Source organism: Rattus rattus, chromosome 2 (genome assembly GCF_011064425.1).
Source record: "Rattus rattus isolate New Zealand chromosome 2, Rrattus_CSIRO_v1, whole genome shotgun sequence".
NCBI lineage: Eukaryota > Metazoa > Chordata > Mammalia > Rodentia > Muridae > Rattus > Rattus rattus.
The window spans coordinates 212,369,147-212,396,816 of record NC_046155.1 but is presented as its reverse complement, the minus strand read 5'-3'; the positions used below and the strand labels follow the sequence as shown (position 1 = coordinate 212,396,816).

The 27,670-nt window shown below is 43.1% G+C and overlaps 1 protein-coding gene across 1 annotated transcript in view; it reads left to right on the top strand.

Annotated features, from left to right (window-relative positions):
• Positions 1–27,670, top strand: part of L3mbtl3 (L3MBTL histone methyl-lysine binding protein 3) — a 100,372-nt gene that overhangs the window by 3,791 nt on the left and 68,911 nt on the right. The window contains exon 2 of the mRNA XM_032894911.1: positions 20,581–20,697. Coding sequence (XP_032750802.1) covers positions 20,596–20,697 — 102 coding nt within the window. The 5' untranslated portion in view covers positions 20,581–20,595. The remainder of the gene's footprint in view (positions 1–20,580; positions 20,698–27,670) is intronic.

Below are 27,670 nucleotides of genomic sequence, written 5' to 3'. Positions count from 1 at the left end.
CAAACTAAGATTTTGGGAATTACAAAGAGGTATTCAAGCGTGTGACGGTCATTTTACCCTCCCAGTGTGGCCAGGTTTTGTGAAGAACAGGAATTAGATTGTTTAGGGCACAGTATACTTGTCAAAAGTTTCTAGCAGTGTTTTTCTCTTCCTTCCTTCCTTTCCTCCTCCCCTTCCTTGTCTGCTTCCTCCTCCCCATCCCCCTATTTCTTCTTTTTGAGTCAGGATCTCAGATTTGTGGTTCTAGCCTGGAACTCTGTGTAGACCAGGTTGACCTGGAACTCACAGAGGTCCTCCCACATCTGCCTCACGAGCATGGGATTGAAGTCCCATGCCATGAGGCCTGGCTTGGTCCTTTCCTTTTTCATTTTTTTGTTTGATTTTAGATTTATTTGTTATTCTCTGTGTACGTGCTTTGCCTGCTGTATGTCTGTGTGCCGTATTTGTGCTTGGTGCCCTCCAAACTCAGAAGAAGGTGTTGGATGCCCTAGGACTGGAGTAGATGGCTGCAAGCTGCCCAGCGGGAATTGAACTTGGGTCCTCTGCAAAGCAACAAGCGCTCTCTAACCACTGAGCCAGTTCTACAGATTGATTATCTTTGTACCTTAAGAAAAAATAGTGGCTTCTGAACAGAGGAATGTGCTCTACCATAGTGCTGGTTACAAAACGTGAGCATTGTTCCAAATGAATAGAAGGGCTAAATGAAAAAAAAAAGTTTAAAAATAATGCCTACTTGTGGAAATGGATTGTGAGGAAAGTATGGATTGATGTGTGGGAAGTATGTTTACTGTAGTGAACACTGCGGTGGTATCCTGTGAGTCTCCTGGGAAATAAATAGGGTGAGGAGACAGGGACTGGGAGTCAGTGACAGAAGTTTCTGGGGAGGACCGGAATTGACTTCTGAGAGTGACTAGTTTTAAGGAAGACTTTCCCCACATGTTGTTGCCATGTTTCTCATTAGAGACAACTGTAAAATCTACAAAAGAGAAAAGAGGAGAGAAATACTGTTATTATTTTCATCCTAAGAGTACTGAACCTGACAAAAGAAACTGACAGGCTTTAGTTTTATTAGTTTTAGTTCATCTCTCTTTTATAGATTACCCAATCTGTATCCTAAGGGTCTAAAAACCGAGTATTAGAGAAGATGTCCTTGTCCATTTAATTAATCTTGGAGTAATTGATGGGTAGCACCGGAGTAAACTCTGAGTAAAACTTTGTTTTGTTTGTTTTAATTTTATGAATGAGGGCATTTTGTCTGTCTGTATGTCTGTGTACCACTTGTGTCAAAAAGGTCAGAAGAGGTTTAGAATCTCCTGGATCTGAACTTACAGGTGGTTGTGAGTCAACGTGTAGGTACTTGGAACTGAACCTGGGTCCTCTGCAAGAGCAGCAAGCACTCTTAACCACTGAGCCATCTCTTCAGTTCATGGTTTTGTAATTTTAACAATTATGTGTTGTCACAGATAAGACTCGTGTTTATGGTAGATAGAGAAGGATAGAAAATTTATGAGAAGTAACTTTATATGGTATGTCACAGTGGAACGCATGGGGTCTTCACTCTTTGTTTTTTTTTTAAGTAGTTGCTAATGGCGCTTAACAGTGTTGAAATCTGAAAGACTAAATTTTGTTCCCTGGAGCTCCCAGGATCTTTAGCCTAGGAGGAGAGATAACTGAGAGCTCTGCCAATTGTAACAAGTGCTGGAGTCAGTTCTAGTGTATATATAGTGTAACAATTGCACTTTGTGTGGTGAAAGGAGAACACAGGCTCTAGGTGCCCTAGAAGCCAGCGGAGTCAGGAAACATGAACTCGAGTGCTGGCTTGTGATGGCTACTCCTGGTTGTCCGCTTGACTCTATCTGGAATGAACTACAATCCACGATTGGAGGGCTCACCTGTGATTCAGATCTTGAGACTGGAAGACACAAATTTCTGACCTGGATCTTGAGGCACAGTGACCTTGAAAAGCTTAGGCCCAGGCAAGGTAGTACATACCTTTAATTCCAGGAGACTAAGGCAAGGAGATCTCTGAGTTCAAGGGCAGCCTGGCACAAAACAAGTCCCCAGACATAGGCTCGGTGGTACACACCTTTAATCTGGGCCACCCTTTCTGCTGGAGACCTACAGAAGGACATTGGAAGAAGGAAGGTTCCGTCTTCTCTGCTTGCATTTACTAGCCAGCACGTCTGTTGGAATCTACGTCTACTGAAGACCAGCTCAAAGAACTAGCCGTGTGGGACTGAGCAACTGCTAGATTCCTGGACTTCCCAATCACAGCTGACCATTGTTGGGTTAGTTGGACTCCAGACTAAGTCAACACAACAGATTCCCTTAATATATAGAGTCATTTCTTAAGTTCTGTGACTCTAGAGAACCCTGACTAATACACGGCTGATGGTGTTGAATGTTATACAAAAGACACAACATCCCATTTTAGTCTCCAGAAATGAGTAAGCCGAACGAGCAACCAGGCTGAGAAACACCTGAAGTGTGCTTCTAATAGAGGTGACAACTTCTCTTTGACTAGTTCACGAGGTGAGCTGATGAGACCTGCTCTACCACCATTCCTGTTTGCTACTATTGGATGGACTCAAGCCTCCCAGGGGTTTGGGGATTATTAAAACACAGCGACGATACTGTATTTAAATCATTACAGCTTCATGTGTGTACAGATTTTCATATGATACCTTGAAGTTCAAGGCCTCTGTCAACTGCTAGTTTGTGAAGGCTTCATTATCCTGCAGGGCTATTCTCAGGGGCTGTTTCTTTACAACATTAAATTATCTCAGTGATATGGGTGGATTCCAGCCAGTGGTTCTTCATGAGTCTTGTGCAGCAGGTGGAGGAAAGGCAGCATCAGAAACCTCTTCGATGTAGAAATGAACTTGATACGAGGCTGAGGAAATCCCCTTTAGGAGCCAGGTAGTTTAGAGGAAGGAAAAGGATGTGTCAAAGGAACTTGGCTGAGCTTGGACAATCATGGAGAGAGAAATACATTTGGCGGCCATGGAGGTAGATCCGTGAGTAAAGAAAGGCACCTGCCTCAGGGTATGCCGACCTGAGCTGGATCGAGAGTTGAGGAAGAGAACTGACTCCACGTTAATCCTCTCATCTCCATAGGCGTGCTTCTGGATGCACATACTATGTGAGAGAAGTAAACGTAGTTAAATGAAAAAAAAAAGTGATTTGGAATTACCGGCTTTGGTGGAGGTTATGAGGACTGCATGTATATTATATGTAATACGGTAAATGCCTTTCCTAATATCCTTCCCCGTGTGTTCCATAAATGTCTTTCTTGTGTTTGCTCAGATTGTTGGTGAAGCATCTATTATGCAGTTCGGTATTGGGAAGTAGTCACGTGACCAGCATTTAGTGTTGAGTCAGTGAACATTATGTCTACAAAAACCACGAAGTCTTTAGCCTCGGTGAGTTCATAATCCAGAGAGATAAGCAGTAACACACACAGTAGCGCATAGACAGACCCATGATTAAGTGTGAGTGAATGGGGGAGATAACGTCACAGATACATGGTATCCCATGTCTGGTAACCACATAGCTGTCCTGGAGATTGGGAGAGAGCATGCCCTATTAATAGCTATTTATGATTCTATTAGGGTGGTCTGTAGTCTTGAACATTCTGTATCATTTCTGCTGGTTTGGAGACGTTGTTTCACAGTGCAGCCCAAGGCAGCAGCCAAGCCAAATGTAGCTCCCGTTGTCCTTGAACTCACAATCCTTCTGCTTCAGCCTTCTCCTGTGGACTCCCACTTCCACTGGTTACTTTTCTTTCAAAGAAAACCAATCCAGAGAGATACTTAGTAACTTGTACAAATGCATCTCTTACTATTTGAAATGGGGAGGACCAGAGAAAATCATACTATAGGCTAACAGTCCCAAGACTTTTCTGTTAACCTCTGACTTTCCTTTCTTTTCTCTTCCCTCTTCTCTTCTTTCTCCTCATTCGTCTTCCTCCTTTCTCTTTCTTCTTCTTGTTCCCATTCTTCTCCTTTTCCTCCTCTTCTTTACCTTCCCTCCTCTTCCTTCTTTGACAGGCTTTCTCTTTGTAGCTCTTCGTATCCTAGAACTTACTTTGTAGGTAAACTTGGAGATCCACTTGCCTCTGCCTCCCAAGTGCTAGGATTGGGATTAAAGCCATGTACCACTACTGCCTGGCTAGATCTCTGTTTTTTTTTTTTTTTTTTAAACAGTAATGCCTAAAGTTAAAATAAAAACATATTTCCAGATTAGCATATTTCCTTTGATGCATTGGCCCATATGAATGAATAATAAAGAAGGATTGGTGGGAAGAAAATATTCTTTTGTTTGTTTGTTTCTAGGATAGGGTTTCTTTGAGTTGCCCTGAGTGTCCTGTAACTTTCAACCAAGCTGGCCTGGTACTCAACAGAGATCGATTGCTTCTGCCTCTTGAGTGCTGGGATTAAAGATGTGCACATCCACCACCTGCCTTTATCTTTTTTTTTCCCCGTCCTTTGTGAAAATTGAGAGTTGAGAAAAGTCCAGTTATTGAGTTTTGTTGAAAGTCCTCTGCCTCAAAATGACACAAAGTATTAGTAAAATAGTGGAAAGGAACAGAGCCTGGAATTGAGGCTCGGTGGTAGATACTGTCTTCAAACTTCCTTAGCACAGAAACAAGTGGCATCCTAGTTTAATGATACAGACTGAAAAGACAGTGGAATTTACCCAACATCAGGATCGTAAAAGAAACTTAAAGGGACACACACACACACACACACAGACACACACACACACACACACACAGACAGAGAGAGAGAGAGAGAGAGAGAGAGAGAGAGAGAGAGAGGGAGAATGAGCATCAGGCAGGTGGGGTGAGTGGTATAATGTCCTGGAATAACAATGAAAAACACAACCTGTATTAGAAATATTTCAGCTAAATTCTGATCAGGAGGCCCTTTGTATGGTGAGGGAAAGGGACTGGTTTTGGCCACAGTGATTCTGTATTTGTGCGGTAGTGGCCATGAATATCTGTCTTTAGTGTGACTTAAAGTTGTCATCTCTTGTGTTTACTATAGGACAGTCTATTGTTCAGATTTGATGGTGCTTTTCCTCCTGCCTACTGTGTGCTAGCTGAGCTCTATAGGGCTATACCTTTATATCATATATATATATATATATATATATATTTGTTTTTTTATTTTATTATCTTTTTTTTTTTTGGAATCGAACTGGTTTGATTTCTACAGTGTTAGGAGTAAGGTTGTTTAGCCTGAAAAAAATCAACAGAGTAGTCTCTATCTGTTTCAACGTTGACTCCTGATCAGTGAATTAGAAGGTCTGCATGGATAATTGCACCTGGGTGTTAAGGAATCTAAATAATTCACCCGGTTGGTATGGTCTTACTTGGTGGGTGTAGCTTTGCTCCTCAATCCCTTGATAGGGAGGGTGGCTACAAATGGTCATCGAGATAAGCCTGGAGGCATGACTTCTGTGAGAGAAAGAAAATCTGGTCAGACCTCATTTATTACGTGCAAAAAAAGAAATAGAGTGTAAATGCTTCCATTTTTTGCTCCATGTTCTATAAAAATATGAAGCAGAATTAGAAGGTACCGCACTTAGCATTTAAAAAAAAACTTATGAAATGAAATAAAAGGAGCAAGACAGCACTTTTAGCTTTCTTTCTTTTAAATTTCAATCCATGCATATGTAGCGAAAGCCTAGCAGTGTCTGTGTCAGACAGGTTCTGGTTCTTTTTATGGCCCTTGAATCTCTCTAATGGTGTAGTTTCTATTGTTACCCCTCTAGTGTAGTATGTTGATGAGATGATGTCACTCTTAAACACATCGCTTTGCTCTGAGATGCCTTCCTTCTAGCTATACACTGGGTGTGAGCTCAGAAGCATCTGATGGGAACTTATTAAATAGGCCGTCGTCTGTTAATGTCAGTTAATGAGATTTCAGTTTCTCTGTACATTTTTTTTTTCTTGAAAGACATTTTTCATTTTCTGTTCCTCCTTCAGAGGAAGTAAATATGTTTTGGCCACAGAATCTCAAACTTCACCTCTGACAGGAACAAACCGTGGGGGCAGGAAGTTGAGATTTTGTAAAGGTTGTCAGCAAGATCTTTGCATACAGTCTTGATGACTGCACAGACAGTAGGTCACAGAGACACGGTTGTGCTGTGAGGCAGTTCTTACTGTGATATAGGTGGTCGGGCTCATGGGAGAGAACAGTAGGAGCTGATAATTCTCATCACAGAGTTTGCATTTAAAAGCTTCATAGGTTTTAAAGCCTCTTGGGTTTCTGTTGCTGAGGGCCAGGGGAGGATAGAAGACTGATAGCCTCAAGGATTGGTTCTTGATTGTTCTTCGGTTTCTCACATCATCATAATAACCTGAAGTTTTGTCTGCTCGAAATATGTGAACCTGGGCCCTCAGGGCAGAAGTTACCATCTCTCCACTACAGATCCCAATTCCAATATGTGTGCGACTCAGTTCTTATCAGGCTGGGCGAGTAGAGTATCAAAGCTGGTGTCAGTCATGCTTGATTTGAAAGGGAAATTTTTCTTTGTAGCAATATGTGTTTGTTGAGAGATGCTTCAAGTGCTAGCTCTCGTGTTCTTATTGAATAAGCCCATTTAAGAGGTTTGAATTTAACTTCTTTTGATGTGTTCTTCACTGACGCTGAAGTGGGGGGGAGTTTCTTGGAGCACCAATGCTATGCCTCTGCCAAATGGCAAAATAGCTACTTAGCGGCCGAGTTGTCAGCTAGGAGTTTCCACTGGAGAACATGACATGGGTAGATAAGTGGATTTCTTAGCCTGGTTTCTCCCAGTGCTCTCTCCCTCTATAGTCTGTTGTCGCTCCACCTCTCCCTTTTTTCTTTTTTCAGTATTGCAGCTTAAATGAAGGACTTTACCTATGTGGAGCAAATGCTGCATCTCTGTTGTCCTTTTTGATCACTGTGTGTGTGTCTGTGTGCGTACACGAGTGCACATGGATGTGTGTGGACAACCTCTTGGATGTTTACCAAAGCACCGTACAGCTTGTTTGAGACAAGCTCTTGTTTGCCAGCAAGTAGCCAACAAACTTAAAGGATTCGCATTTCTCTGCCCCTTTCTCACAGTTGCTAGTACCCTGTGTGTACTTTTGTGCGCTCTGGGGCTCTGAACCTAGCTCCTTCCAGTCACTAGGCATCCCTTTACCAACCGATCATCTCCCTTCCCAGCCCTGGGTCATTCACTCAGTTGATAAACTTTACGCCTACCATGAGTCTTTGTGAGGAATTTAAAAAAATTACCAAATCAAATTTTCCTTAAAGGCTTTCTTAAAAAAAAAAAAAGAATTTATTTTTATTTTATGTGCATTGGTATTTTTTTTATTGGTATGCGTGTGTGAGGGTGTCAGATCCGCTGGTACTGGAGTTGCCGACAGCGGTGAGCTGCCATATCAGTGCTGGGAGTTGAATCCTGAGTCTTTGGAAGATGAGCCCATGCTCTTAACTGTAGTACCATCTCCCCAGCCCCTTTAAAAGCTTTCTTATGATGATCAGGATCAGTGTGGGAATTAGAAGCAGGATGCAGATGCTGTCCTCTTGTATCTCCCTGTGCACACATCCCAGGGCTCAGGCAGAGACCTCCGCTCCTGTACTCCCAGAAGCCCTCTCTGGAAAAGACCTTCTCCTTTCTCTTTTCCTGCTTCCTCTCCCCACAGTGCATCCTGTGCTTTCTGTCGCCTCTCTTAAGTGCTCTGGAAAGCAGGTCTTGTAACCATTGCTGTTGGCCTGTGAGACACTTTCAATGTTTTCTTAGCACAGATTTCACAGGAAGGTCACCAGCCACTGGCCCGATTTATGGTAGCTGTTCAGAAATTAGGTTTTTGCTATTGTTTACTTTTGAACTGTTAGAATATTATCTTTCCTTCCTTCCTTCCTTCCTTCCTTCCTTTCTTTCTTTCTTTCTTTCTTTCTTTCTTTCTTTCTTTCTTTCTTTCTTTCTTTCTTTCTTTCTTTCTTTCTTTCTTTTCTTTCTTCCTTTCCCTCCCTCCTCCCAACCTCCTTCCTCCCACCCCACCTCCCTCCCTCTCTCTCCGTCTCTCTTTCTTTTCTTTCTTTCCTTCTTCTTCCTTTCTTCCTTCCTTCCTCCCTCCCTCCCCTCCTCCTCCTCCTCCTCCTCCTCCTCCTCCTCCCTCCCTCTCTCTCTCTCTCTCTCTCTCTCTCTCTCTCTCTCTGAGAAAGAATTTGGCAAAACTATATTATTGACCATCTATTGGGAGAACTTTTCTTTGAAATGAAATCTACCTGTTCGTGAAACCTCAAGTCTTGCTAGTGTAAGTAAGTAACTGTCCCAAACCCTACTCTCTGGACCTCTGCATAATTACAGAGGGATTCATACTGCTGTGGCATCAACCTTGGCACAGGTACCCCTGCCGTGCACTGTTCACAGCATGCAGGAACCTCGGACTGGGAGGAGCACGGGCATCACTATGTAGATTATTTTCCTTTCTTCTGGATGATAGAAGCATCCAACTTGTATACCGTCGTGGTGACCCCAAACCATGAAATTATCTTTACTGCTACATCATAAGAAATTGTGCTACTGTTATGAACTGTAGTGTAAATATGCCTGTTTTCCAGTGGTCTTAGGTGACCCCTGTGCAAAGGTCTGTTGACTCAAAGGGGTTGAGCCACACAGACTGAGAATCACTCTACTAGACATAAGGGTCTCTTGGCCATTAAAGAGCTACTTTAAAACAATTTTTATATAAGAATTTTGTCTATGAGAGCTTTATTTGCATCATTATTTCTCTTCTAACTCCTCTCGTGTCCCCCGCCCCCTCACATTCATGATCTTTTTCTGTAGTTATTATTGTTACACACACATAGTCTATTTAGTGCTGTTCCTCTCTGTGTGCTTTGAGGGCTGATGTCCTCGTATTGGATAATCATTTAGGAGCCACATCCCTGGGGAAGTCTCTTCCTCCCAGCAATCATCTGTTGCCTATAATCCATACTCTAGGTGTGAGATTCCCCGACCCATGTTGACATGTCAACTGGTGGTATCTCTTCTCGTGTCCCTATGGCTCAGGTACCCAGCTCGTGCTTTCATGGCTGTAGCGTCTCTATACTATATAAAGGATGCAATCTCACAGCAGACATCATGGTCCTCTAGCTCTTAGCATCTTTCTGCCCCTTTCCTACGATGCCTCCTTAGCCTTAGGTGTAGAGATTGTGTGATAGATGTATTATTTGGGGCTGGGCACCACCCAGTCAGATATTTTCTGCATTTGACCAGTTCTATAACTACTTTTAATGTAGCAATCTTAGCATCTTCTAATGTACGTTTGAACAAAAGCAGTTCTTGAAAGTAGATGCTGTTGAAATAAAACTGAGTGGGATGGGAAACCCTATTTAATTATTTCAGTTGATTGCTTCTGTTTTTGGTTTTACACAGGTTCTCATACCATAGCCCAGGCTGTCTTGGAGCTCACTATGTAACTCAAACTGGCCAGGGACCAGGAGTACCTCCCACATCAGAATCCTTAGTGCTGACATTACAAGCACGGGCCAGCACATCTGGCTGGCTGTTTAATTCCTAAGATCATTGAACAGTTCTCATATTCTCTCCAACCTTATAAACTAAACAGTTAAAATAGTTTTATATTTTATTGACTGATTTCTTGCTGAGAGAGAGAGAGAGAGAGAGAGAGAGAGAGAGAGAGAGAGAGAGACCTTGCTTTCTAGCATGTTACCTGGCTCACCTAGTCTTCATAGTTATCTAGGAAAGATTTTATTTTTTTTTCTAATATTAGATTTAATGAGAAATATGTAATTCTGATATCACCAGCACAGGGATTGAATAAACAAATATCTTAAATAAGTTATCCAATTTTTTTTTTTTTTTTTTTTTGTTTTTTTTTGGCCCTTTTTTTTTTTTTTTTTTTTTTTTTTTTTTTTTTTTTTTTCTTGAGTATTTCTTATTTACATTTAGAGTGTTACTCCTTTCCGGTTTCGGGCCAACATCCCCTAATCCCTCCCCTCCCCTTCTTTATAGGTGTTTCCTCCCCATCCTCCCCCTCATTGCTGCCCTCCCCCCAACAATCACGTTCAGTCTTAGCAGGACCCAGGGCTTCCCCTTCCACTGGTGCTCTTACTAGGCTATTCATTGCTACCTATGAGGTCAGAGTCCAGGGTCAGTTCATGTATAGTCTTTGGGTAGTGGCTTAGTCCCTGGAAGCTCTGGTTGCTTGGCATTGTTGTTCATATGGGGTCTCGAGCCCCTTCAAGCTCTTCCAGTTCTTTCTCTGATTCCTTCAACGGGGGTCCTGTCCTCAGTTCAGTGGTTTGCTGCTGGCATTCGCCTCTGTATTTGCTGTATTCTGGGTGTGTCTCTCAGGAGAGATCTGTATGCGGTTCCTGTCTGCCTGCACTTCTTTGCTTCATCCATCTTGTCTAATTGGATGGCTGTATGTATGGGCCACATGTGGGGCAGGCTCTGAATGGGTGTTCCTTCTGTGTCTGTTTTAATCTTTGCCTCTCTATTCCCTGCCAAGGGTATTCTTGTTCCCCTTTTAAAGAAGGAGTGAAGCATTCACATTTTGATCATCCGTCTTGAGTTTCATGTGCTCTGTGCATCTAGGGTAATTCAAGCATTTGGGGTAATAGCCACTTATCAATGAGTGCATACCATGTGTGTTTCTCTGTGATTGGGTTACCTCACTCAGGATGATATTTTCCAGTTCCAACCATTTGCCTACGAATTTCATAAAGTCATTGTTTTTGATAGCTGAGTAATATTCCATTGTGTAGATGTACCACATTTTCTGTATCCATTCCTCTGTTGAAGGGTATCTGGGTTCTTTCCAGCTTCTGGCTATTATAAAGAAGGCTGCGATGAACATAGAGGAGCACGTGTCTTTTTTATATGTTGGGGCATCTTTTGGGTATATGCCCAAGAGAGGTATAGCTGGATCCTCAGGCAGTTCAATGTCCAATTTTCTGAGGAACCTCCAGACTGATTTCCAGAATGGTTGTACCAGTCTGCAATCCCACCAACAATGGAGGAGTGTTCCTCCTTCTCCACATCCTCGCCAGCATTTGCTGTCCCCTGAGTTTTTGATCTTAGCCATTCTCACTGGTGTGAGATGAAATCTCAGGGTTGTTTTGATTTGCATTTCCCTTATGACTAAAGATGTTGAACATTTCTTTAGGTGTTTCTCAGTCATTCGGCATTCCTCAGCTATGAATTCTTTGTTTAGCTCTGAACCCCATTTTTTAATAGGGTTGTCTCCCTGCGGTCTAACTTCTTGAGTTCTTTGTATATATTGGATATAAGGCCTCTATCTGTTGTAGGATTGGTAAAGATCTTTACACAATCTGTTGGTTGCCGTTTTGTAGGAAAGATTTTATAACTCTCCATGTTTCACAGCTGGGGCATTGGAGAGTCTGGTTTGTCCACAATGATCGTTAGACTTTGCACGTGAAACGAGAAGCTGGCAATGTAGGAAAGGCTAGAGAGGAGGAGGGTGGGGAAGGAGGAAGAAGAGAAGGAAGAGGGAGGCCGTGTGGGGAGGGCGAGCAGGGAGCTTTGAGTTTTGTCCGTGAAGGAATGACAAGGTCCACCGATAGGGTGGGCAGAAGGCTCAGCATTTCATACAGAGCTCTGCTAAGTGGGCAGTGACAACCGCTCTACCTGGCTTTGCTAAAGAATGATGATTTTCTTTCTTTCTTTCTCTTTTCTTTCTTTCTTTCTCTTTTCTTTTCTTTCTTTTTTTTTTCTTTTCTTTTCTTTTTTTTTTTGGTGAGTGGGTCTCACATTGTAGCCCTGTCTTCCCTAGAACCTCTATAACCCAGGCTGGTCTTGAACTTCCAAAGATCCAGCTTTCTCTGCCTCTGCCCTCCCAGTGCCAGGATTACACGCGGGCACCGCCACACCCAGCAAGCATGTTGATATCTATGAGGAAAGCAAAAGGCCTTTTCAGCTGATGATCTTTGATGATTTTTTTTTTTTAATAATTGGATATTTTATTTATTTACATTTCAAATGTTATCCACTTTCCCGGTTTCCCCTGCAGAAACCCCCTATCCCATCTCCCCTCACCCTGCTTCTATGAGGGTGCTCCCCCACCCACCCACTCCCGCCTCCCCACCCTGGCATTCCCCTGTACTGGGGCATCAAGCCTTCACAGGACCAAGGGCCTCTCCTCCTACGGATGCCAGACAGTGCCATCCTCTGCTACATATGCATCTGGAGCCATGGGTCCCTCCATGTGTGCTCTTTGGTTGGTGGTTTACTCCCTGCGAGCTCTAGGGGGTGTGGTCAGTTGATATTGTTGTTCTTTGTATGGGTTGCAAACTCCTTTAGTCCTTTCTCTAACTCCTCCATTGGGGTCCCCCTGCTCAGTCCTATGCCAGCACCCACCTCTGTATTTGTCAGGCTCTGGCAGAGCCTCTCAGGAGACATCCATATCAGGCTCCTGTCAGCAAGCACTTCTTGGCATCCCCATAGTGTCTAGATTTGGTGTCTGTATATGTGATGGATCCCCAGGTGGGACAGTGTCTGGATGGCCTTTCCTTCAGTCTCTGCCCAGCTGATGATCTTAAAAAGACCTCTGAGTGTGGCTTTTCCTCATGGTCCTGTTACTCTTTTACACAGTTGTCATTTTGTGTATGGTTCATGGTAATGATTTTAGTGCTCCCGATTCGCTCTCTACATGAGGGATTAAGGTGTGCTGTCTTCGTAACCAAAGCCTAGGAAGATAAGTCTGTCTCCATCAGGCAGTAAGATGGCCGGCCTCTCCTGTGAGTCACACACCTTTAGTCCTGTTCCCTGAATTTTAATGTGATTCTGCTTTGATGTAATGCTTGCCCCCATTGTATAACCACTCTGGGCTGACAACCTTAGCATCTGTACCTTAATTTTGAAATCGCATCTGTTAATGAAATCTGTTAAATGCAATCTGCTAAATGAAAACCTGTAGCATGCAGCTTCAAACAAAGAAACTATGAAATGAGAGTGGCTATTTAACTGATTCCTTTCGGTTTCCTTCATTGTTTTGTGGTCCTGGGAACTGAATTTTAGGCAAGCACCATACTGCTGGCCCCTTATTTATGTTCTGTTTCCTTGTTTTTTAGTTATAAAATCTCTTTGTTTCTGAGTGCATATGTGTGTGTGTGTGTGTGTCTGTGTGCACGTGTGTGTATGTGTGTGTGTGTGTGTGCGCGTGCACACGTGCGCATGCATATGTATGTTCGTTCTCCCCTGTGGGCTCACATCATGCGTATGGTTGACATCCAATGTCTTTCTTGATCATTCTCAGCCTTATATTTTGAGACAAGATCTCTTGCTTGAGGTCCCAGCTTCCTCTGCTGCTCTACCTAACTCTCCATCTTGGTCTGAAGTTCCCCTGTCTCTACTTGCTGAATGTCAGGACCAGGCGAAGCAGCATAGCATGTGTGCTGGCTTTTGTGTAGATGTTGTGGATCTGAACTTGAAGCCTCAGTCCTTCTTAGCATGGGCTTTCTTACTGAGCCACGTTCCCAGCCTGTCTCTTTCTTTATTCTTTCTGAGCACTGACTTGGCATTCCTCTCACTGTAATTTTTAGAGAAAGTGCCTTGAGCAGGTATGGCCGGAGGACACACAGTGCTGACGTCATCCTGGTTCACTCCCTCCACCTGCTGCTCCAGACTCAGGTGGGAGCCGGGCCTCTTCTCTTTTTGTGCTGAACAGCCGTGTTCAGAGAAGACTCTTATCTTCTGTCCATCTCATCTCCGTCCTTCAGAGTCTGCTCCAGAAACTTCTGCCTGTCTCACAAGGTCTCTTTTATCGGCTCACGGCAGAAGGCAAGCGAGTGGCATGAAAGACTGTCAGAGCTTTCTGACTAGTCAAAGCGAGATGAGTAATTTATGACATTTGTGAGGGCTACGTCCCAAGCCACCTTCAATCCTCAAACCATGTTCTGTGAAATCACTACAAGAAGACCCTAACTATGCGTCTCTCTGGCAGAGTGATCTTGATGGTGTCCAGCACTAACCGATACAAATTTGCACATCTTTTCTACTGGTTTTCTTTGGAAGGCTTAGTGGCCGTGTTCACCTGATGTAAACTCACACAATGTGAGTCACTGCCTTTGACATTTCTGTCTTCAATTTATCCAAAGCGTCTATCTTGTGGCCAGGGCCTATGACTTTCATAAACATTTCCATACTCCCTTTATTTGTCAACACTAGACTCAACTAGCAGTTAATTTTGCTTGTTTGATTTCTTAAAAAGAAATGTTGGTTTTTTAAATCATTTTATTTGCATGTTCAGAGCAGTTGAGAATAAGCTCGGTGACTAAGAGCCTTGCCTGGAGCATGGTCAGGCCTGGCCATGCGTGCCTGCCCCTCAGCTCATGGCAGGATCATGTCTTCGAGGAAGGAACAACTAGGAATCATCACCACAACTTCAACTTTGATGAGGATGGTGGCAATTGTAAGCACTGGGTCTAGGGGGTGCATTCGGTCTTTGTGAACGAGTGTACCCTGAGTCTCTCGTTCTCTGTTATACTGATAAGCTTGTGCTTAGAGTTAACACCTCTCTTTCTCAGTCACTTAGCCAAGAGCTTCACAGGGCTAATTTTCCCATGGCGACTTCTACACCACCGTTTCTCTTGTTGACATTAGCAGCGAATAGTCTCGTGGGAAGACGCGTCTTTTATAACATACTTTTAAATAAGCATGAAGCAGGATTTAAAATTTATACAGTATACTCATCGTAGTTTTTGAATGCATTGTTTGGATATTAATTTTAATTTTAACAGAGAGAACTCAGTGCGGCTGTTGTTGAGTGCAATTCCCTCCTTTTGGACACGGATGGAATTTCTAGTTTCTGATAAATCTTTCTAAACATAGTTTGTGTACATACAGAATACACAATCCTTATTTCCTTTGATTTTATGCAAATGGTAACATAGCATTGTTGCATTTTGCTTAAAATTAGTCATTAGTTATATCTTGAATTATTTCTGTGTTAGGATGGAGAGTTTCCACTTTGCCTTTCCCTATGACCTTTTATATCATGGCATTGAACTGTTGTAACGCTACCTATGAAGAACCCCTGGATTGCTACGGGTTTTGTACAGTCACACAAGTATCTAATAGGATCATTTTCCTGAAGCAGACTTAGACTTGGAGGATAAGGTCTGGGTTGTTAGTTCATAGTACTTTTAACTTACAATGACTGTGAGAGGCCCAGCCCCCTTCAGCTTCATAACATAAATTGTTTGTTATTTTATTTGTTTTTGCTTTGTCTTGGGCTTTCTATGCCCCAGTTATATCCTCAGCCCCTTCACATGGGTGTTTGAGTATAAGATGCTAATTGATGACAGATTTACCTACATAGAAGTGCTGTACACACACTCCTCCCAACATAAACAAAAGCGAGGGAAAGTAATCTGGTCTTATTAGCATCTAATGGAATGGTGCTATTAACATCTTGTGGGGAAGGTTCATTAGTCGTGCCTACCAGAGACTTGTTTAGCTGAGAAACTGAAGTAGTGCATTTAATAGGCAGATACTCTCAAGGAAGGGTTGGATAGCTTTGGTTTGGAGACAGGGAAGTGGAGGAGAGGGGGGGGGGAGGAGGAGGAGGAGAGAATTCTGAGGATAGTGCCCCATGTCATTTTGTTTGTTGTATTGTCCTACCTCAAGAAGCTTAGGTCAAGAAGGTTGTAATATAAGTGAATAAAAGTTGACATGGATTCTCTACAGAAGGGGACTTTGGGGGCATTAAGCATTCTGCTGGTGCCAGCGGTAATCATTCCCTACTTCAGCAAATGGCGTCGATTTATGAATGAGCATCCACAGTAGTCCCTGGCAGGGGGGCGCTGAGCAACAGTGCCCTGGTCGCAGCTCTGGTCACCAAGGTCACCTGCTTTTGGGAATCAAAAGCTACGCTGGTATTTGTTGGCCCTCTGAATGCCCAAACGGCCCATCTGACATCATTTGTGGCTGGAAAGCATGAAAAAGAGCTGGGTAGGGAGGAAATACTGGGTCTTCCATGGTGCACCTCTGTGTACTTAGGGAACTTAGCATCATTTACCAAGACACTGAGGCTGGCATTTTGGCACTATGTGATGCTAATTGTGGCTTATATTGTGTTCTCTCTCTCTCTCTCTCTCTCTCTCTCTCTCTCTCTCTCTCTCTCTCTCTCTCTCCCTGTCTCTCTCTCCCTGTCTCTCTCTCTCTCTGTCTCTCTTTCTCTCTGTCTGTCTCTGTGTGTGTGTGTGCGTGTGTGTGTGTGTGTGTGTGTACGTGTGCGTGTGCATATTGTGTCCCCTGTAGATATAGTTTACCTTACACATAGAATTAGGTATAATAATATCAGGTAACACTTAAGAAATAAAGTTAAAACCTTTCTGACCCATGACATACATAGCAGGAACAAGAGGTAAAGGCGTTTGTGTCTTTGTGTCCATGTGCACAGGGGAAGAATTCAGCAAGAGAGACTTGGGTGTCATATAAAATAAACAGCTTCCCTTAACAGTGTTGCTGCCTACTGTGCCCCCTGATTAGTAGGTGGTGGGTGGGAAAGCATTTAATCTGTGGTAGCTCTTCAGACTTCTATGACAAAGGAGCCAGTGGTTTCGAACTGAAAAGATGGGAAAGACAGTGTGGTGAATGTCCTTTACTGTGACAGCTCAGATGACATGTCCACGGACCTTAGCGTAAAAGGAATGCATGGAAACGGTGTTTACTAGTTTTGATGGGTCCTTACAGACTGAGTTCCCTGTGTAACGCTGACGTGTAAAGCACACTCACATGTATATAGTATATATGTTGTATAGAGTGAACATTTTCCACAGCTTTTGGAGAGTGCCAACTGAAGAAGCGGCTTCTAGTGCTGTGAACTCTGGTTACTCACTGTTTACCTAGCAGGGGTATCAAGTTCTATCAGAACAGCGCTCTTCTATGACACCACCAGTGTCACTGAGATCTTAGTCTATTTCATGAGGGCGGATTCATTCACAACTCAAGTGCAGGTCTGTCCTGCCTTGTTTATTGTAAACTTGACACAAGTCAGAGATACCCGAGAAGAGGAACCTCACTTAAGAAATCTCCCCTGTCAGATTGCTTGTAGGGCAGTCCGTAGGGCGGGCGTTTTCATGGTTAGTGATTGATGGTGGAGGGTCCAGCCAACTGGGAGCGGTATTAACCCCTGGGCCTGTGGTCCTAGGTGGTATAAGAAAGTAGGCTGCGAGGAATTAGCTGGTGAGCAGCACTCTTCCAAGGTTTCTCCTTTGGTTTTCTGCCTTGAGTTTCTGCCCAGACTTTTCCCTCAGTAATATGTGACATGAGAGTTGCAAGATCAAATGAATTTTGCCCTCTGTGAGTTGTTTTTGGTAATGGTGTTTTATGGCAGCAATAGAAACAAAATCTTAATTCATTTAATATTTCCAGTTTTTCTCACAGAACCCTACACACACACACACACACACACACACACACACACACACACACACACACACACACCTCTCCTGTTCTGAGGATTAAGTCTTAGTAACAGTTCAGTCTGGTTGGTCCTCGTGATGTGAGAAATGTCTTTTGGTTGATATTTTATTTAAAGCAGTGAAGGGGAGAAAGAACATTGGCACATCTGGAAATTCTCAAAGGAAGAAACTTTCTCATTCAAAGAAACACAGAGGTTTTTTGTTTAGTTTTGTTTTGTTTTTTGTTTTTCAGACTATTTAGAAATGCGTAGGACACATTGAAAGACTAACTTAAAAAGTCTTGAGGCCGGCATCGTGGTGTGAGCGTGTAATTTCATCATTTGGGAGGTTGAGGCAAGAGGATAACCTCGAGGCCAGCGTAAGCTCCTTCCATTCCAAATTTTGAATAGCATATTACACAACAATATTCTGTCTAGAGAAAAAAACAAAACGACTCGAAAAGATGTAAAATCAAGAACATACATGACTCACCAGAAGATCTTACCCACAAATGGACAATTCCCAGCGCGACGCCAGTTTTATCTGGCCACTTGAGTTCATTGATTAGTTGAAGACAAATTTCTCATATGCCTTTTCACTTATCCATATTTGTTTGTATCACTAAAATATAAAAAGAACTTTCCATTAAAAAAACCACAGTCTGTAGCATGGTAGAATGGCCCTGTATCCCCAGCACACAGGAAGGAGAGCATGAGACTCATGACACCAGCATAGTTGCGGGACTCTGTCTCTTGACAAAATAAAACTTGGGCCAGAGGTGGCTCAGTACCACTGAATCTGATGTCCTGAGGTCAACTCTCAGAACCCAAATAATGCGAGGAGAGGCCGGAGTCCTGCAAGTTACTGTCTGGCCTCCATACGTGCACTGCGGCATGCATGTGCCTCAACAGATACACACCCAAGAAAGAAGCATAGAATATAAAGAAAATAAAACAAGAGTATGTGTTACTGTTTATCATCCCTCCTTTACAAAAAAGAATAGCAGTGTCCCCCTGACACTCTGTTCAGTGATGCTTTTCTTGATAATTTGCGATTCGTAAGTTGGTGTCTTGTGATTGGGTGCTATGTCTTGTAAGTGTGCTTTGATCTAAGTTTCATGTTCAACTTGCTGGCTGTGAGCTCCTCCCCATTTCTTCTCTATGGGGAAGCTAATTATTATTCTGTACAGTGATGTCTCTCAGGCTTTTTGGTCTTGAATCTCCTTAATGATTGAAAATTCAATTAGTTATTTTTCCTAATAGTCTATGCAGATTGACACTTACTATGCTAAAATAGATTGTTTGGTTACTTAGTTAAAGGTAATGATAGCAAACTTACTGTATGATAATACACATATCATGAAAGGGAGCAAATACATAGTAATGGTAGTAGTAACTGAGAGAAGTTGGTGTAGTCTATGCTGGGCAAGCCTTTCTGATGTCTGGCTTTATGGGAGACGGCTGATTCTTTTTTTTTTTTGGTTCTTTTTTTCGGAGCTGGGGACCGAACCCAGGCTGATTCTTACTGCCCTGTCTGCCTTTCCTCTATTCCAGGCAGTAGTTTTGGCTGGAGTATATAAAGAAAGTCTGGTTTTCTGCAGAGACAGGGTTGGAAAAGAGAGGGATATTTTGCTTCTCTTTGAGGAATAGTGGAAATCTTTGATGTCACAGCAAAACTCCACAAAGGGCAGTTTCTCCTAAAGGTGGGTTGGTGTGCAATCTGAGACCCAAAGGCTGAGATTTCACCCTCTCTTAAAATTTATTCATCGGAGAGTCGGAGCCAGTCCCTCCCGGGCTTAGTGCTGTAACATTATACCTCAGTCATTAGGAGAACATTTTCCCAATGAACTATGTGACTCTTCCAACCGTTGTCATATTTCAGTAATTATTTTAAGCTCCGTTCTCATTTCTATCACTACTTTTCCATGTTCTTGGCTGGTGGGAAGCTTGTTAGTATCATAGATGTTTCAACCGGGTCAATCAGACTTGATTTCTCTCTGAAAAGTCACATTCACATTTGCTGTGTTTGTACGTCAGACAGGTAATTGTTAGATTCATACCGAATAATGGACTCAATTTCCCCTTTATTTTTCCACTACCAAAGTGGTATCTTTCAGATCTACATTTCATTTAGCAGTTCCCTTGTCTTTGATTCCGTTTTCTGAGATTATAGTTAGCAGAGGGCTCAGCTACTTGAGGTCAATGGCTGCTCAATATTAAATATTAAATGGAACCATCTACAAGCCAACAATCCGTGAATTTTTTAATCGCATTTTTTTATTTACATTTTAAATGTTATCCCATTTCCCAGCCCCCCCCTCCCCCACCAAACCCGCTATCCCACCCACCCCTGCTCTATGAAGGTGCTCCCTCACCCAATCCCTCCCACCTCCCCACCCTGACATCCCCCTATACTGGGACATTCAGCCTTGATAGGGTCCTTTGTCCTTAGTAGCATGGAATGAGTCTGCTTAGGAATGAGTCATCACCTTCTGATCCAGTTAGATATAGTGTATGTACAACCCGCCCTCTGCCCACCTGCCCGTTAGGGACTTGGTGACTGTCTTCTCAGTGATAAGATTGACTGTGCAAGTTCCCAATGTTTATATTGAAGTAGCCCCTCATTTTACTTCACACTGGCCCAGCCGCAGTAGCAATGCTGTTGATGACTCGGGTATGCCAAACAGAACATTAATTGTCTAAAGGAAAAGGTAGACATTCTCACCTCGGTAAGGAAAGAGAACCATAAGCCGAGTCTTTGGTAGCCGTTGTTGTTCTTGGCCTTTTACAGTGTTTACTTTGTAAATTAAAAGGCAGGTATATATGCTCAGGGGACATGGTTGTATAGAGCTGTTGGTATAGCTTGGTGGTAGAGTGAGTGATTCTCTCAGCTCTGGCTGCAGTTTCTGGCACCACAAAGTAAAACAGCAATGTGATATACAGAGGGATTGAAGGGCCTGATGTCTGCTGGGCAAGTGTTGCATCAGGGGTCTCTCTCCTCAGCCCCTTTTATGATGCTGCGGAGTGGTTGTTTTCAGGCAGATGAATCTAGACAACGAGGAAACTGAAGGAAGCGGAAGTGGTAATGCTAACTAAATCAGTGTGCATGTGAAGTATTTATACTCTCTTCCCCCCCCTGCCAGGCTACCAGGTAAATCATGACTGAATCTTCATCTACCACAAGTGGTCAAGAGTTTGATGTGTTCAGTGTTATGGACTGGAAGGATGGAGTTGGTACCCTACCAGGAAGTGATTTGAAGGTAGGCTTTCTTTTTTTTTTTTTTTTTTTTTTGTTTTTTTGTTTTTTGTTTTTTTCTTTTTCTTTTTTTGTTTTTTTCAGAGCTGAGGACCGAACCCAGGGCCTTGCGCTTGCTAGGCAAGCGCTCTACCACTGAGCTAAATCCCCAACCCCGAAGGTAGGCTTTCTTTATCGTACACATATATGTATATACATATATACATATATATATGTGATATATAATAAGAACATAAAGAAGTACATATAGTTACTTATTTATATATGTTGTGTATCTGCAGTCAGCTTATTTTACAGTGAGTATATATGTGAAACCAAAGCTCAAAGCATTAAACACAGTGTGTGGTGTTCTGCAGTAAGTTTGTAAGATAACTTGTAATACAAATGGATTGCCAGATTTTACTCCTTGGGTTGGGGCTCTGAAGAATATTTTTAGTATGTTCTTAGTTTGAAGAAATCATCAAGAGCCTTGAGGAGGGCCATCTTTCTGCTCTCTGTCTATTACGATGATGGCCAATATATATGGCAGTGCCAGACCTAGAAAGGCTAGCTTTTTGATATTTTAATGATGCCTTTGTAGCTTTGAATAGATAACCACATTCCCTGGGTCCTAGTGTCCTTATATAGACACTGGATAAAGCAATATGAATAATTTGAATCAATAGAACTATTCACTGTCTTTAAATTATTTATACTATAAACATGAATTTTGTGTAATCACTTGTTCACCAGCACATTCTTCTTGTGATTTTACATGAAGGTCACTCTTCATGGGTCAGTCTGCCCATAGTATATGTGCTGGCCTACTGTGTGTCTCCACTCTTCCTGGGTCAGTCTGCTCACTGTACATATGCTAGCCCACTGTGTGGCCTACTGTGTGTCTCCACTCTTTATGGGCCAGTCTGCTCAAAAAAAAAAAAAAAAAAAAAAAAATAAAAATATATATATATATATATATATATATGTTAGCCCACTGTGTGTCTCCATTCTTCCTGGGTCAGTCTGCCCACAGTAAATGTGCTGGCCTACTGTGTGTCTCCACTCTTTATGGGCCAGTCTGCTCACTGTATATATATGCTAGCCCGCTGTGAGTCTCCACTCTTCCTGGGTCAGTCTGCCCACTGTATGATCTAATTTACCATGTGTCTCCACTCTTCATGGGTCTGTCTGCTCATTGCACGTATGCTAGCCTACCATGTGTCTCCACCCTTCACCGGTCAGTCTGCCTACTATATACGTGCTAGCTCACTTTGTGTCTCTACCCTTTATAGGATCTAGTCTGCCCACTGTATATATGCTAGCCCACCATGTGTCTCCTGCCCTAATGAACCTACATTAGGACCACCTCTGCGGCTCCATGGAGAATAGTTGTGCAAGCTCCCAGCTGCCCCCGCTTCTCATTTCTAATGTGGTTTTGCTGTGATCCTATCTCTGGGACCTTGAACCTGTCTGTGGCCTGTGGCCTTTTAGACTTTGTGTTTGTTCTCAGTCTCTCAGGTGTTTGAACTTCCTGTATCTCTAACAGGCTGTCGCTTGGCCTGTCTCAGTAAGACTTGTTGTTCTGTGCTGCCTCAGATAGAACGATTTTGCCCCTAACTTAGGCTTCTTGAAATCTAATCCTTTTGATGGCTGTCTGACAAACTTCTTAGCCCAGTCCCTGTCCTCGCTGATCCTCAAGGGCACAATTTAAACATCTGCCTGCCGTTGGAAAAACGTTTGAGATTTTGATTGGCTTAGGTTTAATTGAGCCAAAGTGCCAGTGTATGAGATTAAGGAAACAAAACTATCACAGTGAGGTTTAGTGAAATCTGGAGAGACTATTTTTAAATGGGTACCAACATATAGTTAGAGCTATTGAATCTGGCAGTCCTTTAGACCATAGGGTAACTGGAGTCTAAAGTAATATGTGATATACTTTAAAATAACTAAAAAAAGATTTCAAAGATTCTTAGCATGTAGAAAAAGAAATGCTCGAGGAGGTGGGAATACTAACTCCCCCATCTAAACATTACATATTATGTGTGCATGTGGGAATAGCATATGGTACTCATAAGTATGCACACACATTTTGTATCCACTCAAAATTATTAAGAAGAAGAAATTTCCAGTTTCAGTTTTGTGCGATGAGAAGTTAATTGAATCAGTTAATCCTTCTGGGTCATGTTAGCTCTGCAGCCCAGTGAGTAAATCCACCGAGTGGGAATCAAGCCGTTCTTCTGACCTTCTCCAAGCGCCCCCTGCATGATCTGTGGTGGGCATAGAAAGCCGAACTCATTTAAAAATGGAAAAAAAAAGATGATCTCTCAAGCTCTGATAACATCAGCCCCATATTAGCATGTGAATTTTGTCCAGTTGCGGAACGTCAGGGACTGGAGAGGTAGCCCAGCAGTTAGAGCGCGTTCTGCCTTTGGAGGAGACTCTAGATTGCCTGGGTAGTTCACAACTGCCAGTTCCAGGGGATCTTCTGGACACTAAGGGTTCCTGCACTCACAGCCCCTCCCCCACCCTCAACAGATACATGTAATTAATAAGAAAGTAAATCCTGTGGATGAGTCTTTAAAATCCTTACATGCCGTAAGCGTTATCCGAGAAACGGGGTTGATAGGATCCGTAAACTCTCAGCTGTGAAACGGTGGTGACAGCTGACGAAGGAGTGTAAACAAATACAGGTTCTGACTTTACACTATTTTATGAAAATTGTCTTTCTCTGTTGTCCTGTGAGCACATTATCCTCCCGCATTTTCACTGCGTCACATTTCACATGTCAGGCACTTTCTTTTCGTTAGCCTTTGGTGGTAAATGGGGAATTTCCATTCCTAAGAAGTATGGATTGCTTTAAAGTTTTCTAAGCAATGGATTTTTAGAAATTAGCCTATTGTTTTTATTAAGATAATCAGGCATAATAAGTCATTTAGGGCATTAGTCTCAAGCTTATTAGATACAACTTTTATACTCATGTAATTATGGGGTAATCACCATGTGTCCAATCTCCTTGTGGGCTGTAGACAGTTGGATACCTGGATACCTTACTTTAGTAATCTGAACGTAGAGGGAAGGCACAGAGGAACTAAGTCTGAACCCACAGCACCTACGGACAAAGTGGCCAGATGGGGGAGGGCTTCAGAGACAGGAGGCTTTCTAGAACTTTCTGGCCACCAGCCTAATTTTAGGTTTAGAGAGGGGACTTTTCTCAATGAATTATAAGGTGGAGGGTGACAGAACAGAATATAGACATTTACTTGGCCTCTATATTGTGTGGATGGTGTGTGTACCAGCATGTGTGTGCACACAACACTCATATATACCTCTCTCTGTGTCTCTTTCACATACAAAATATATTATTTTTAACCCTTTTAATTTGAGATCCATAGCCTATCTGTTGCGTAAAGAGCAATGGTCAGGCTGCTGCTTTTTATTGGTTTGTGTGTTTTGAGGTGTTTCCTGAGATTTAAACAGTCCTCTGTGCTCCTTAAGGAGGAAAGTAAACAACTCAAAATAACTTCAGGAAGTCCCTGAAACTGAACAGATTCACTAGGCCCCCTCCTTGCCAGAGTAATCAATAAAAGCTGAGAGTATCTCTCAGAAGAGAAGTGTCAGGCTGCAAAGAAGACTCCCATTCTAGCTGACCTGCAGAGAATCAGGCCAGCAGAGCTGCCTGGAAGTGGTTTAGACCAACCTCTCCAACCTGTTGAGTTACCTGCAGGCTGTGTTCAGGGTTCCAGGTCCCAGCTTTGTGAGCTCTCACCTATGATGGGATGGGCTTTGGTGATTCAACTGTCTATGAGTTATTTTTTGCTCCTGTAAGTGACCCCGATAAATAAATTTGTTCACCAAGTTGAACTGGGGTGGTATCTGTACTTTGGTCTGTCATGGGCTTCCTATTTTGATTGAGTAGACACATGTGTTGCAACTCCCCAAGAAAAGTTTTGTAATACACCATACACTGACTATGTTACACAGGACTCTTGGTTGGTTAAGTAGTTAAACAATTAGTTTTTTACTAAACTAAAATGTTGACATTTTGAATAATTCATAAAATCTACCTCCTCATATCATGCTGGGCACCTACAACATCCAGGCTACTGTTGCTCTTCAGTGGTTGTGCATTTAGAGGTGTGTGCGTGTCCCAACAGCTGGTACCCAACTCTTCTTACTGAAGTCGTCCAGCTGATACAGCCCGGCCTCTCACACAGAGGTCACCTTCCCAGTGTGGGAACAGGTTTTACATTCTGTAGATTTTTCCAGCATGAAAGAACGTTCCTTGTTAACTGCCACATGGTTCTGGATAACCGAATTGCTATTTGTCTGGCTTTACTTTCTGAGTAGTTACTTCATAGCCAAGTCCGAGTCCCTGGACTCTTCTGTGCTTAGCTCCAGAGGGGTTTTAGTTTTCTGCCCCCCCTTCTTTTCTCTTTTTTTCTTTTCTTTCTTTTTTCTTTCTTTCTTTCTTTCTTTTTCTTTCTTTCTTAATTTTATTAAATGATTTTGTTTTTTTGCATTCCAAATGTTGCCTTCCCTTCCAGTTCTCCCTCCCCAGTTCTTCATTCCACCCCCTCCCTTTGCTTCTGAGAGGGTGCTTCCCCACCCAACCACCCACCAGCCTCACCCCTGCCAGCATCCTGTTCCCTGGGGCATCAAGTTTCTACAGGATGAGCACATTCTCTCCCACTGAGGCCAGACGAGGCAGTCCTCTGCTACATATGTGCTGGGGGCTACAAACCAGCCCATGTATGCTCTTTGGTTAGTGGCTCAGTCTCTGGGAGCGCTGAGGATTCCAGGTTAGTTGACACTGTTGTTCTTCCTATGGGGTTGCAATCCCCTCAGCTCCCCTGACTCTTCCATAGGGGCCCCCACTTTTCTTTGGCCTCGTCTCCTTTGACTTAAGTGCTTCTTTGTTTCCTCCCCATCTCCTATCTTGGGCACATTTCTCTCTGCCCTTTCTGCTTTCCAACCTGGGCTAATTAACCGTAATTATTTGAAATAAAGCACAGAGAGGACTAGGAAGTTAACCCTCTGAGGGAGCACCTTACCTGCAGATATCTCATCCCTTTATTTAACCCCTTCTGTCTGTCATTTGTTACTTAGTTATTGTCTGTCATCTGTTACTTAGTTGTTGCAGCTCTGGGGCAGAGGAGACCCTGATGGTTATTGAAACTGTTTCTCTTAACACTGCCACAGTGCTTTCTAAAGACAGAGAGCATGCCAAGATCAACAGACATGGGGAAACGGCACACATTTGGAGAGGTGGGAACTTCCTTCAGCTGGAGGGACCCGGAAGCCATTAAACACCAGTTATTCTTTGAGCTGAAAATGCTGTTCGTAAAGACTTCTGGGAAGGTGCCTGGGAAGAGAGCAGGAGCAGGGCTTCCAGAAGCAGAGTCACTTCAGCAGGTCACGGGGTCAGGAGATAGCAAGTGCCCGCTCCTAGTCTGGAAAGGATCCTGCTCCTCGTCATCACAGCATTTCTGCATAAATAAGCTTCAGAAGTTATACACAGTTTGTTCCTTGAGGATGCAAATAAGCTTTAATAGTGTAAGGGCTCTGGGGTAGCCATGGGAGAGTTGTCACTGCAGACGGGTGCTTGGCAGCAGGGATTCCCAAGGCCTCAGACCTTTCTCTACCTGAATTTACTTCTCTCTTTCTCTCTCTCTCTCTCTCTCTCTCTCTCTCTCTCTCTCTCAAACACACACACACACACACACACACACACACACACACACACACACACACACACACACACACACACCCCGCTCCAAACTCCTCATCCCCACCCCAGTCTCCCTAACACAGCCCCCCACCCTACAGTGAGGAGGAGTGCACCCCTCCGTTGTCCCCCCCCCCCACCCCCGTCTCCCCCTACCCTGGCACATCAAACCCTAGGCATAGAGTCCAGACAAAGAGAGTCCAGGACAAGGCCCAGTTCTGGAAATGGGATCCGCAGGCAAGCAAGTCTACCTGAATTCTAATGGCGTCTGAAGTATTTCTCCAGAGAGAAGTACTCCACTGAGTCAGAAGGAGCTAGTCTTTTGGAGTCCCTTGGTACAATGGGGATCCTCCCCTGAGTTGCTCCTCATCAGAGAACAGACCTGTAACAGCCAGCTGTAAAACCCACCCCCTCTTCTTAATGCATGACTTTGCCTTCTCAATGTATGTTTAAAACAGTTTAGGGATCAAACATCTTTGCCCTTAAACACATTGGTAATTGGGACTTGGGTTTTTTTATTTCAACATCAAAAGTAATAAAGTGGAAATCAGAACCTTGATAGTTTCTTTTTTAGTGATCTATTATTAAAGTGACCCCAAAAGGAAGGACAGGGGCTTTTGCCCCTACAAGCAAAAATAAAGAACAGGGACAACCAAGGTGGCTTGGGGCAGGCCGGATAAGTAAAACCTTGCTCTCTGAGGCATAATTGTTTAATTACTGGCCTGGATATATTCATATGTAGAAAAGGTGCCATGCCAACCTTATCTTCACTTTAATGAATTGCCTTTGTGAAAGCTTATTATTTGATATTTTCAGTTAGAGAGTGGAGCACTTGAGAAATTTTGTATCACTCCGAAGCCTTCATAAAAACTTTGAGAACCCACAAGTTTAATTGGGGAAACTAAAGAAAATGTATCAGTCTTACTGGAATCCTACCATTGGATATCTAGTCACACCAGCACACCCATTCATCCTGACAGTTCTCTTCACTAGTCATGTTGTGGAAGACACAGAATCTAAAAAGAGAAGCCTCCAGAAAATTCAATCTCTTTCTGCATAGAGTGAGCATACTTTGAGGGTTTGATCCCTGAGCTGAGGAGTCATAGGGAGAGCAGATTTTGTCTAAGTTTCAGGGGTTTAGGGTGCCTTTGAGGGGATGGCAAACCCTAGACCCACAAGTGTACATATAGCTTCTTCATACCCGTTTCATACATCAGCCCTAGGTATTCATCCTTGCTCTCTGGCTTAGGGCTGTTCACTGTGTCCCCAAATG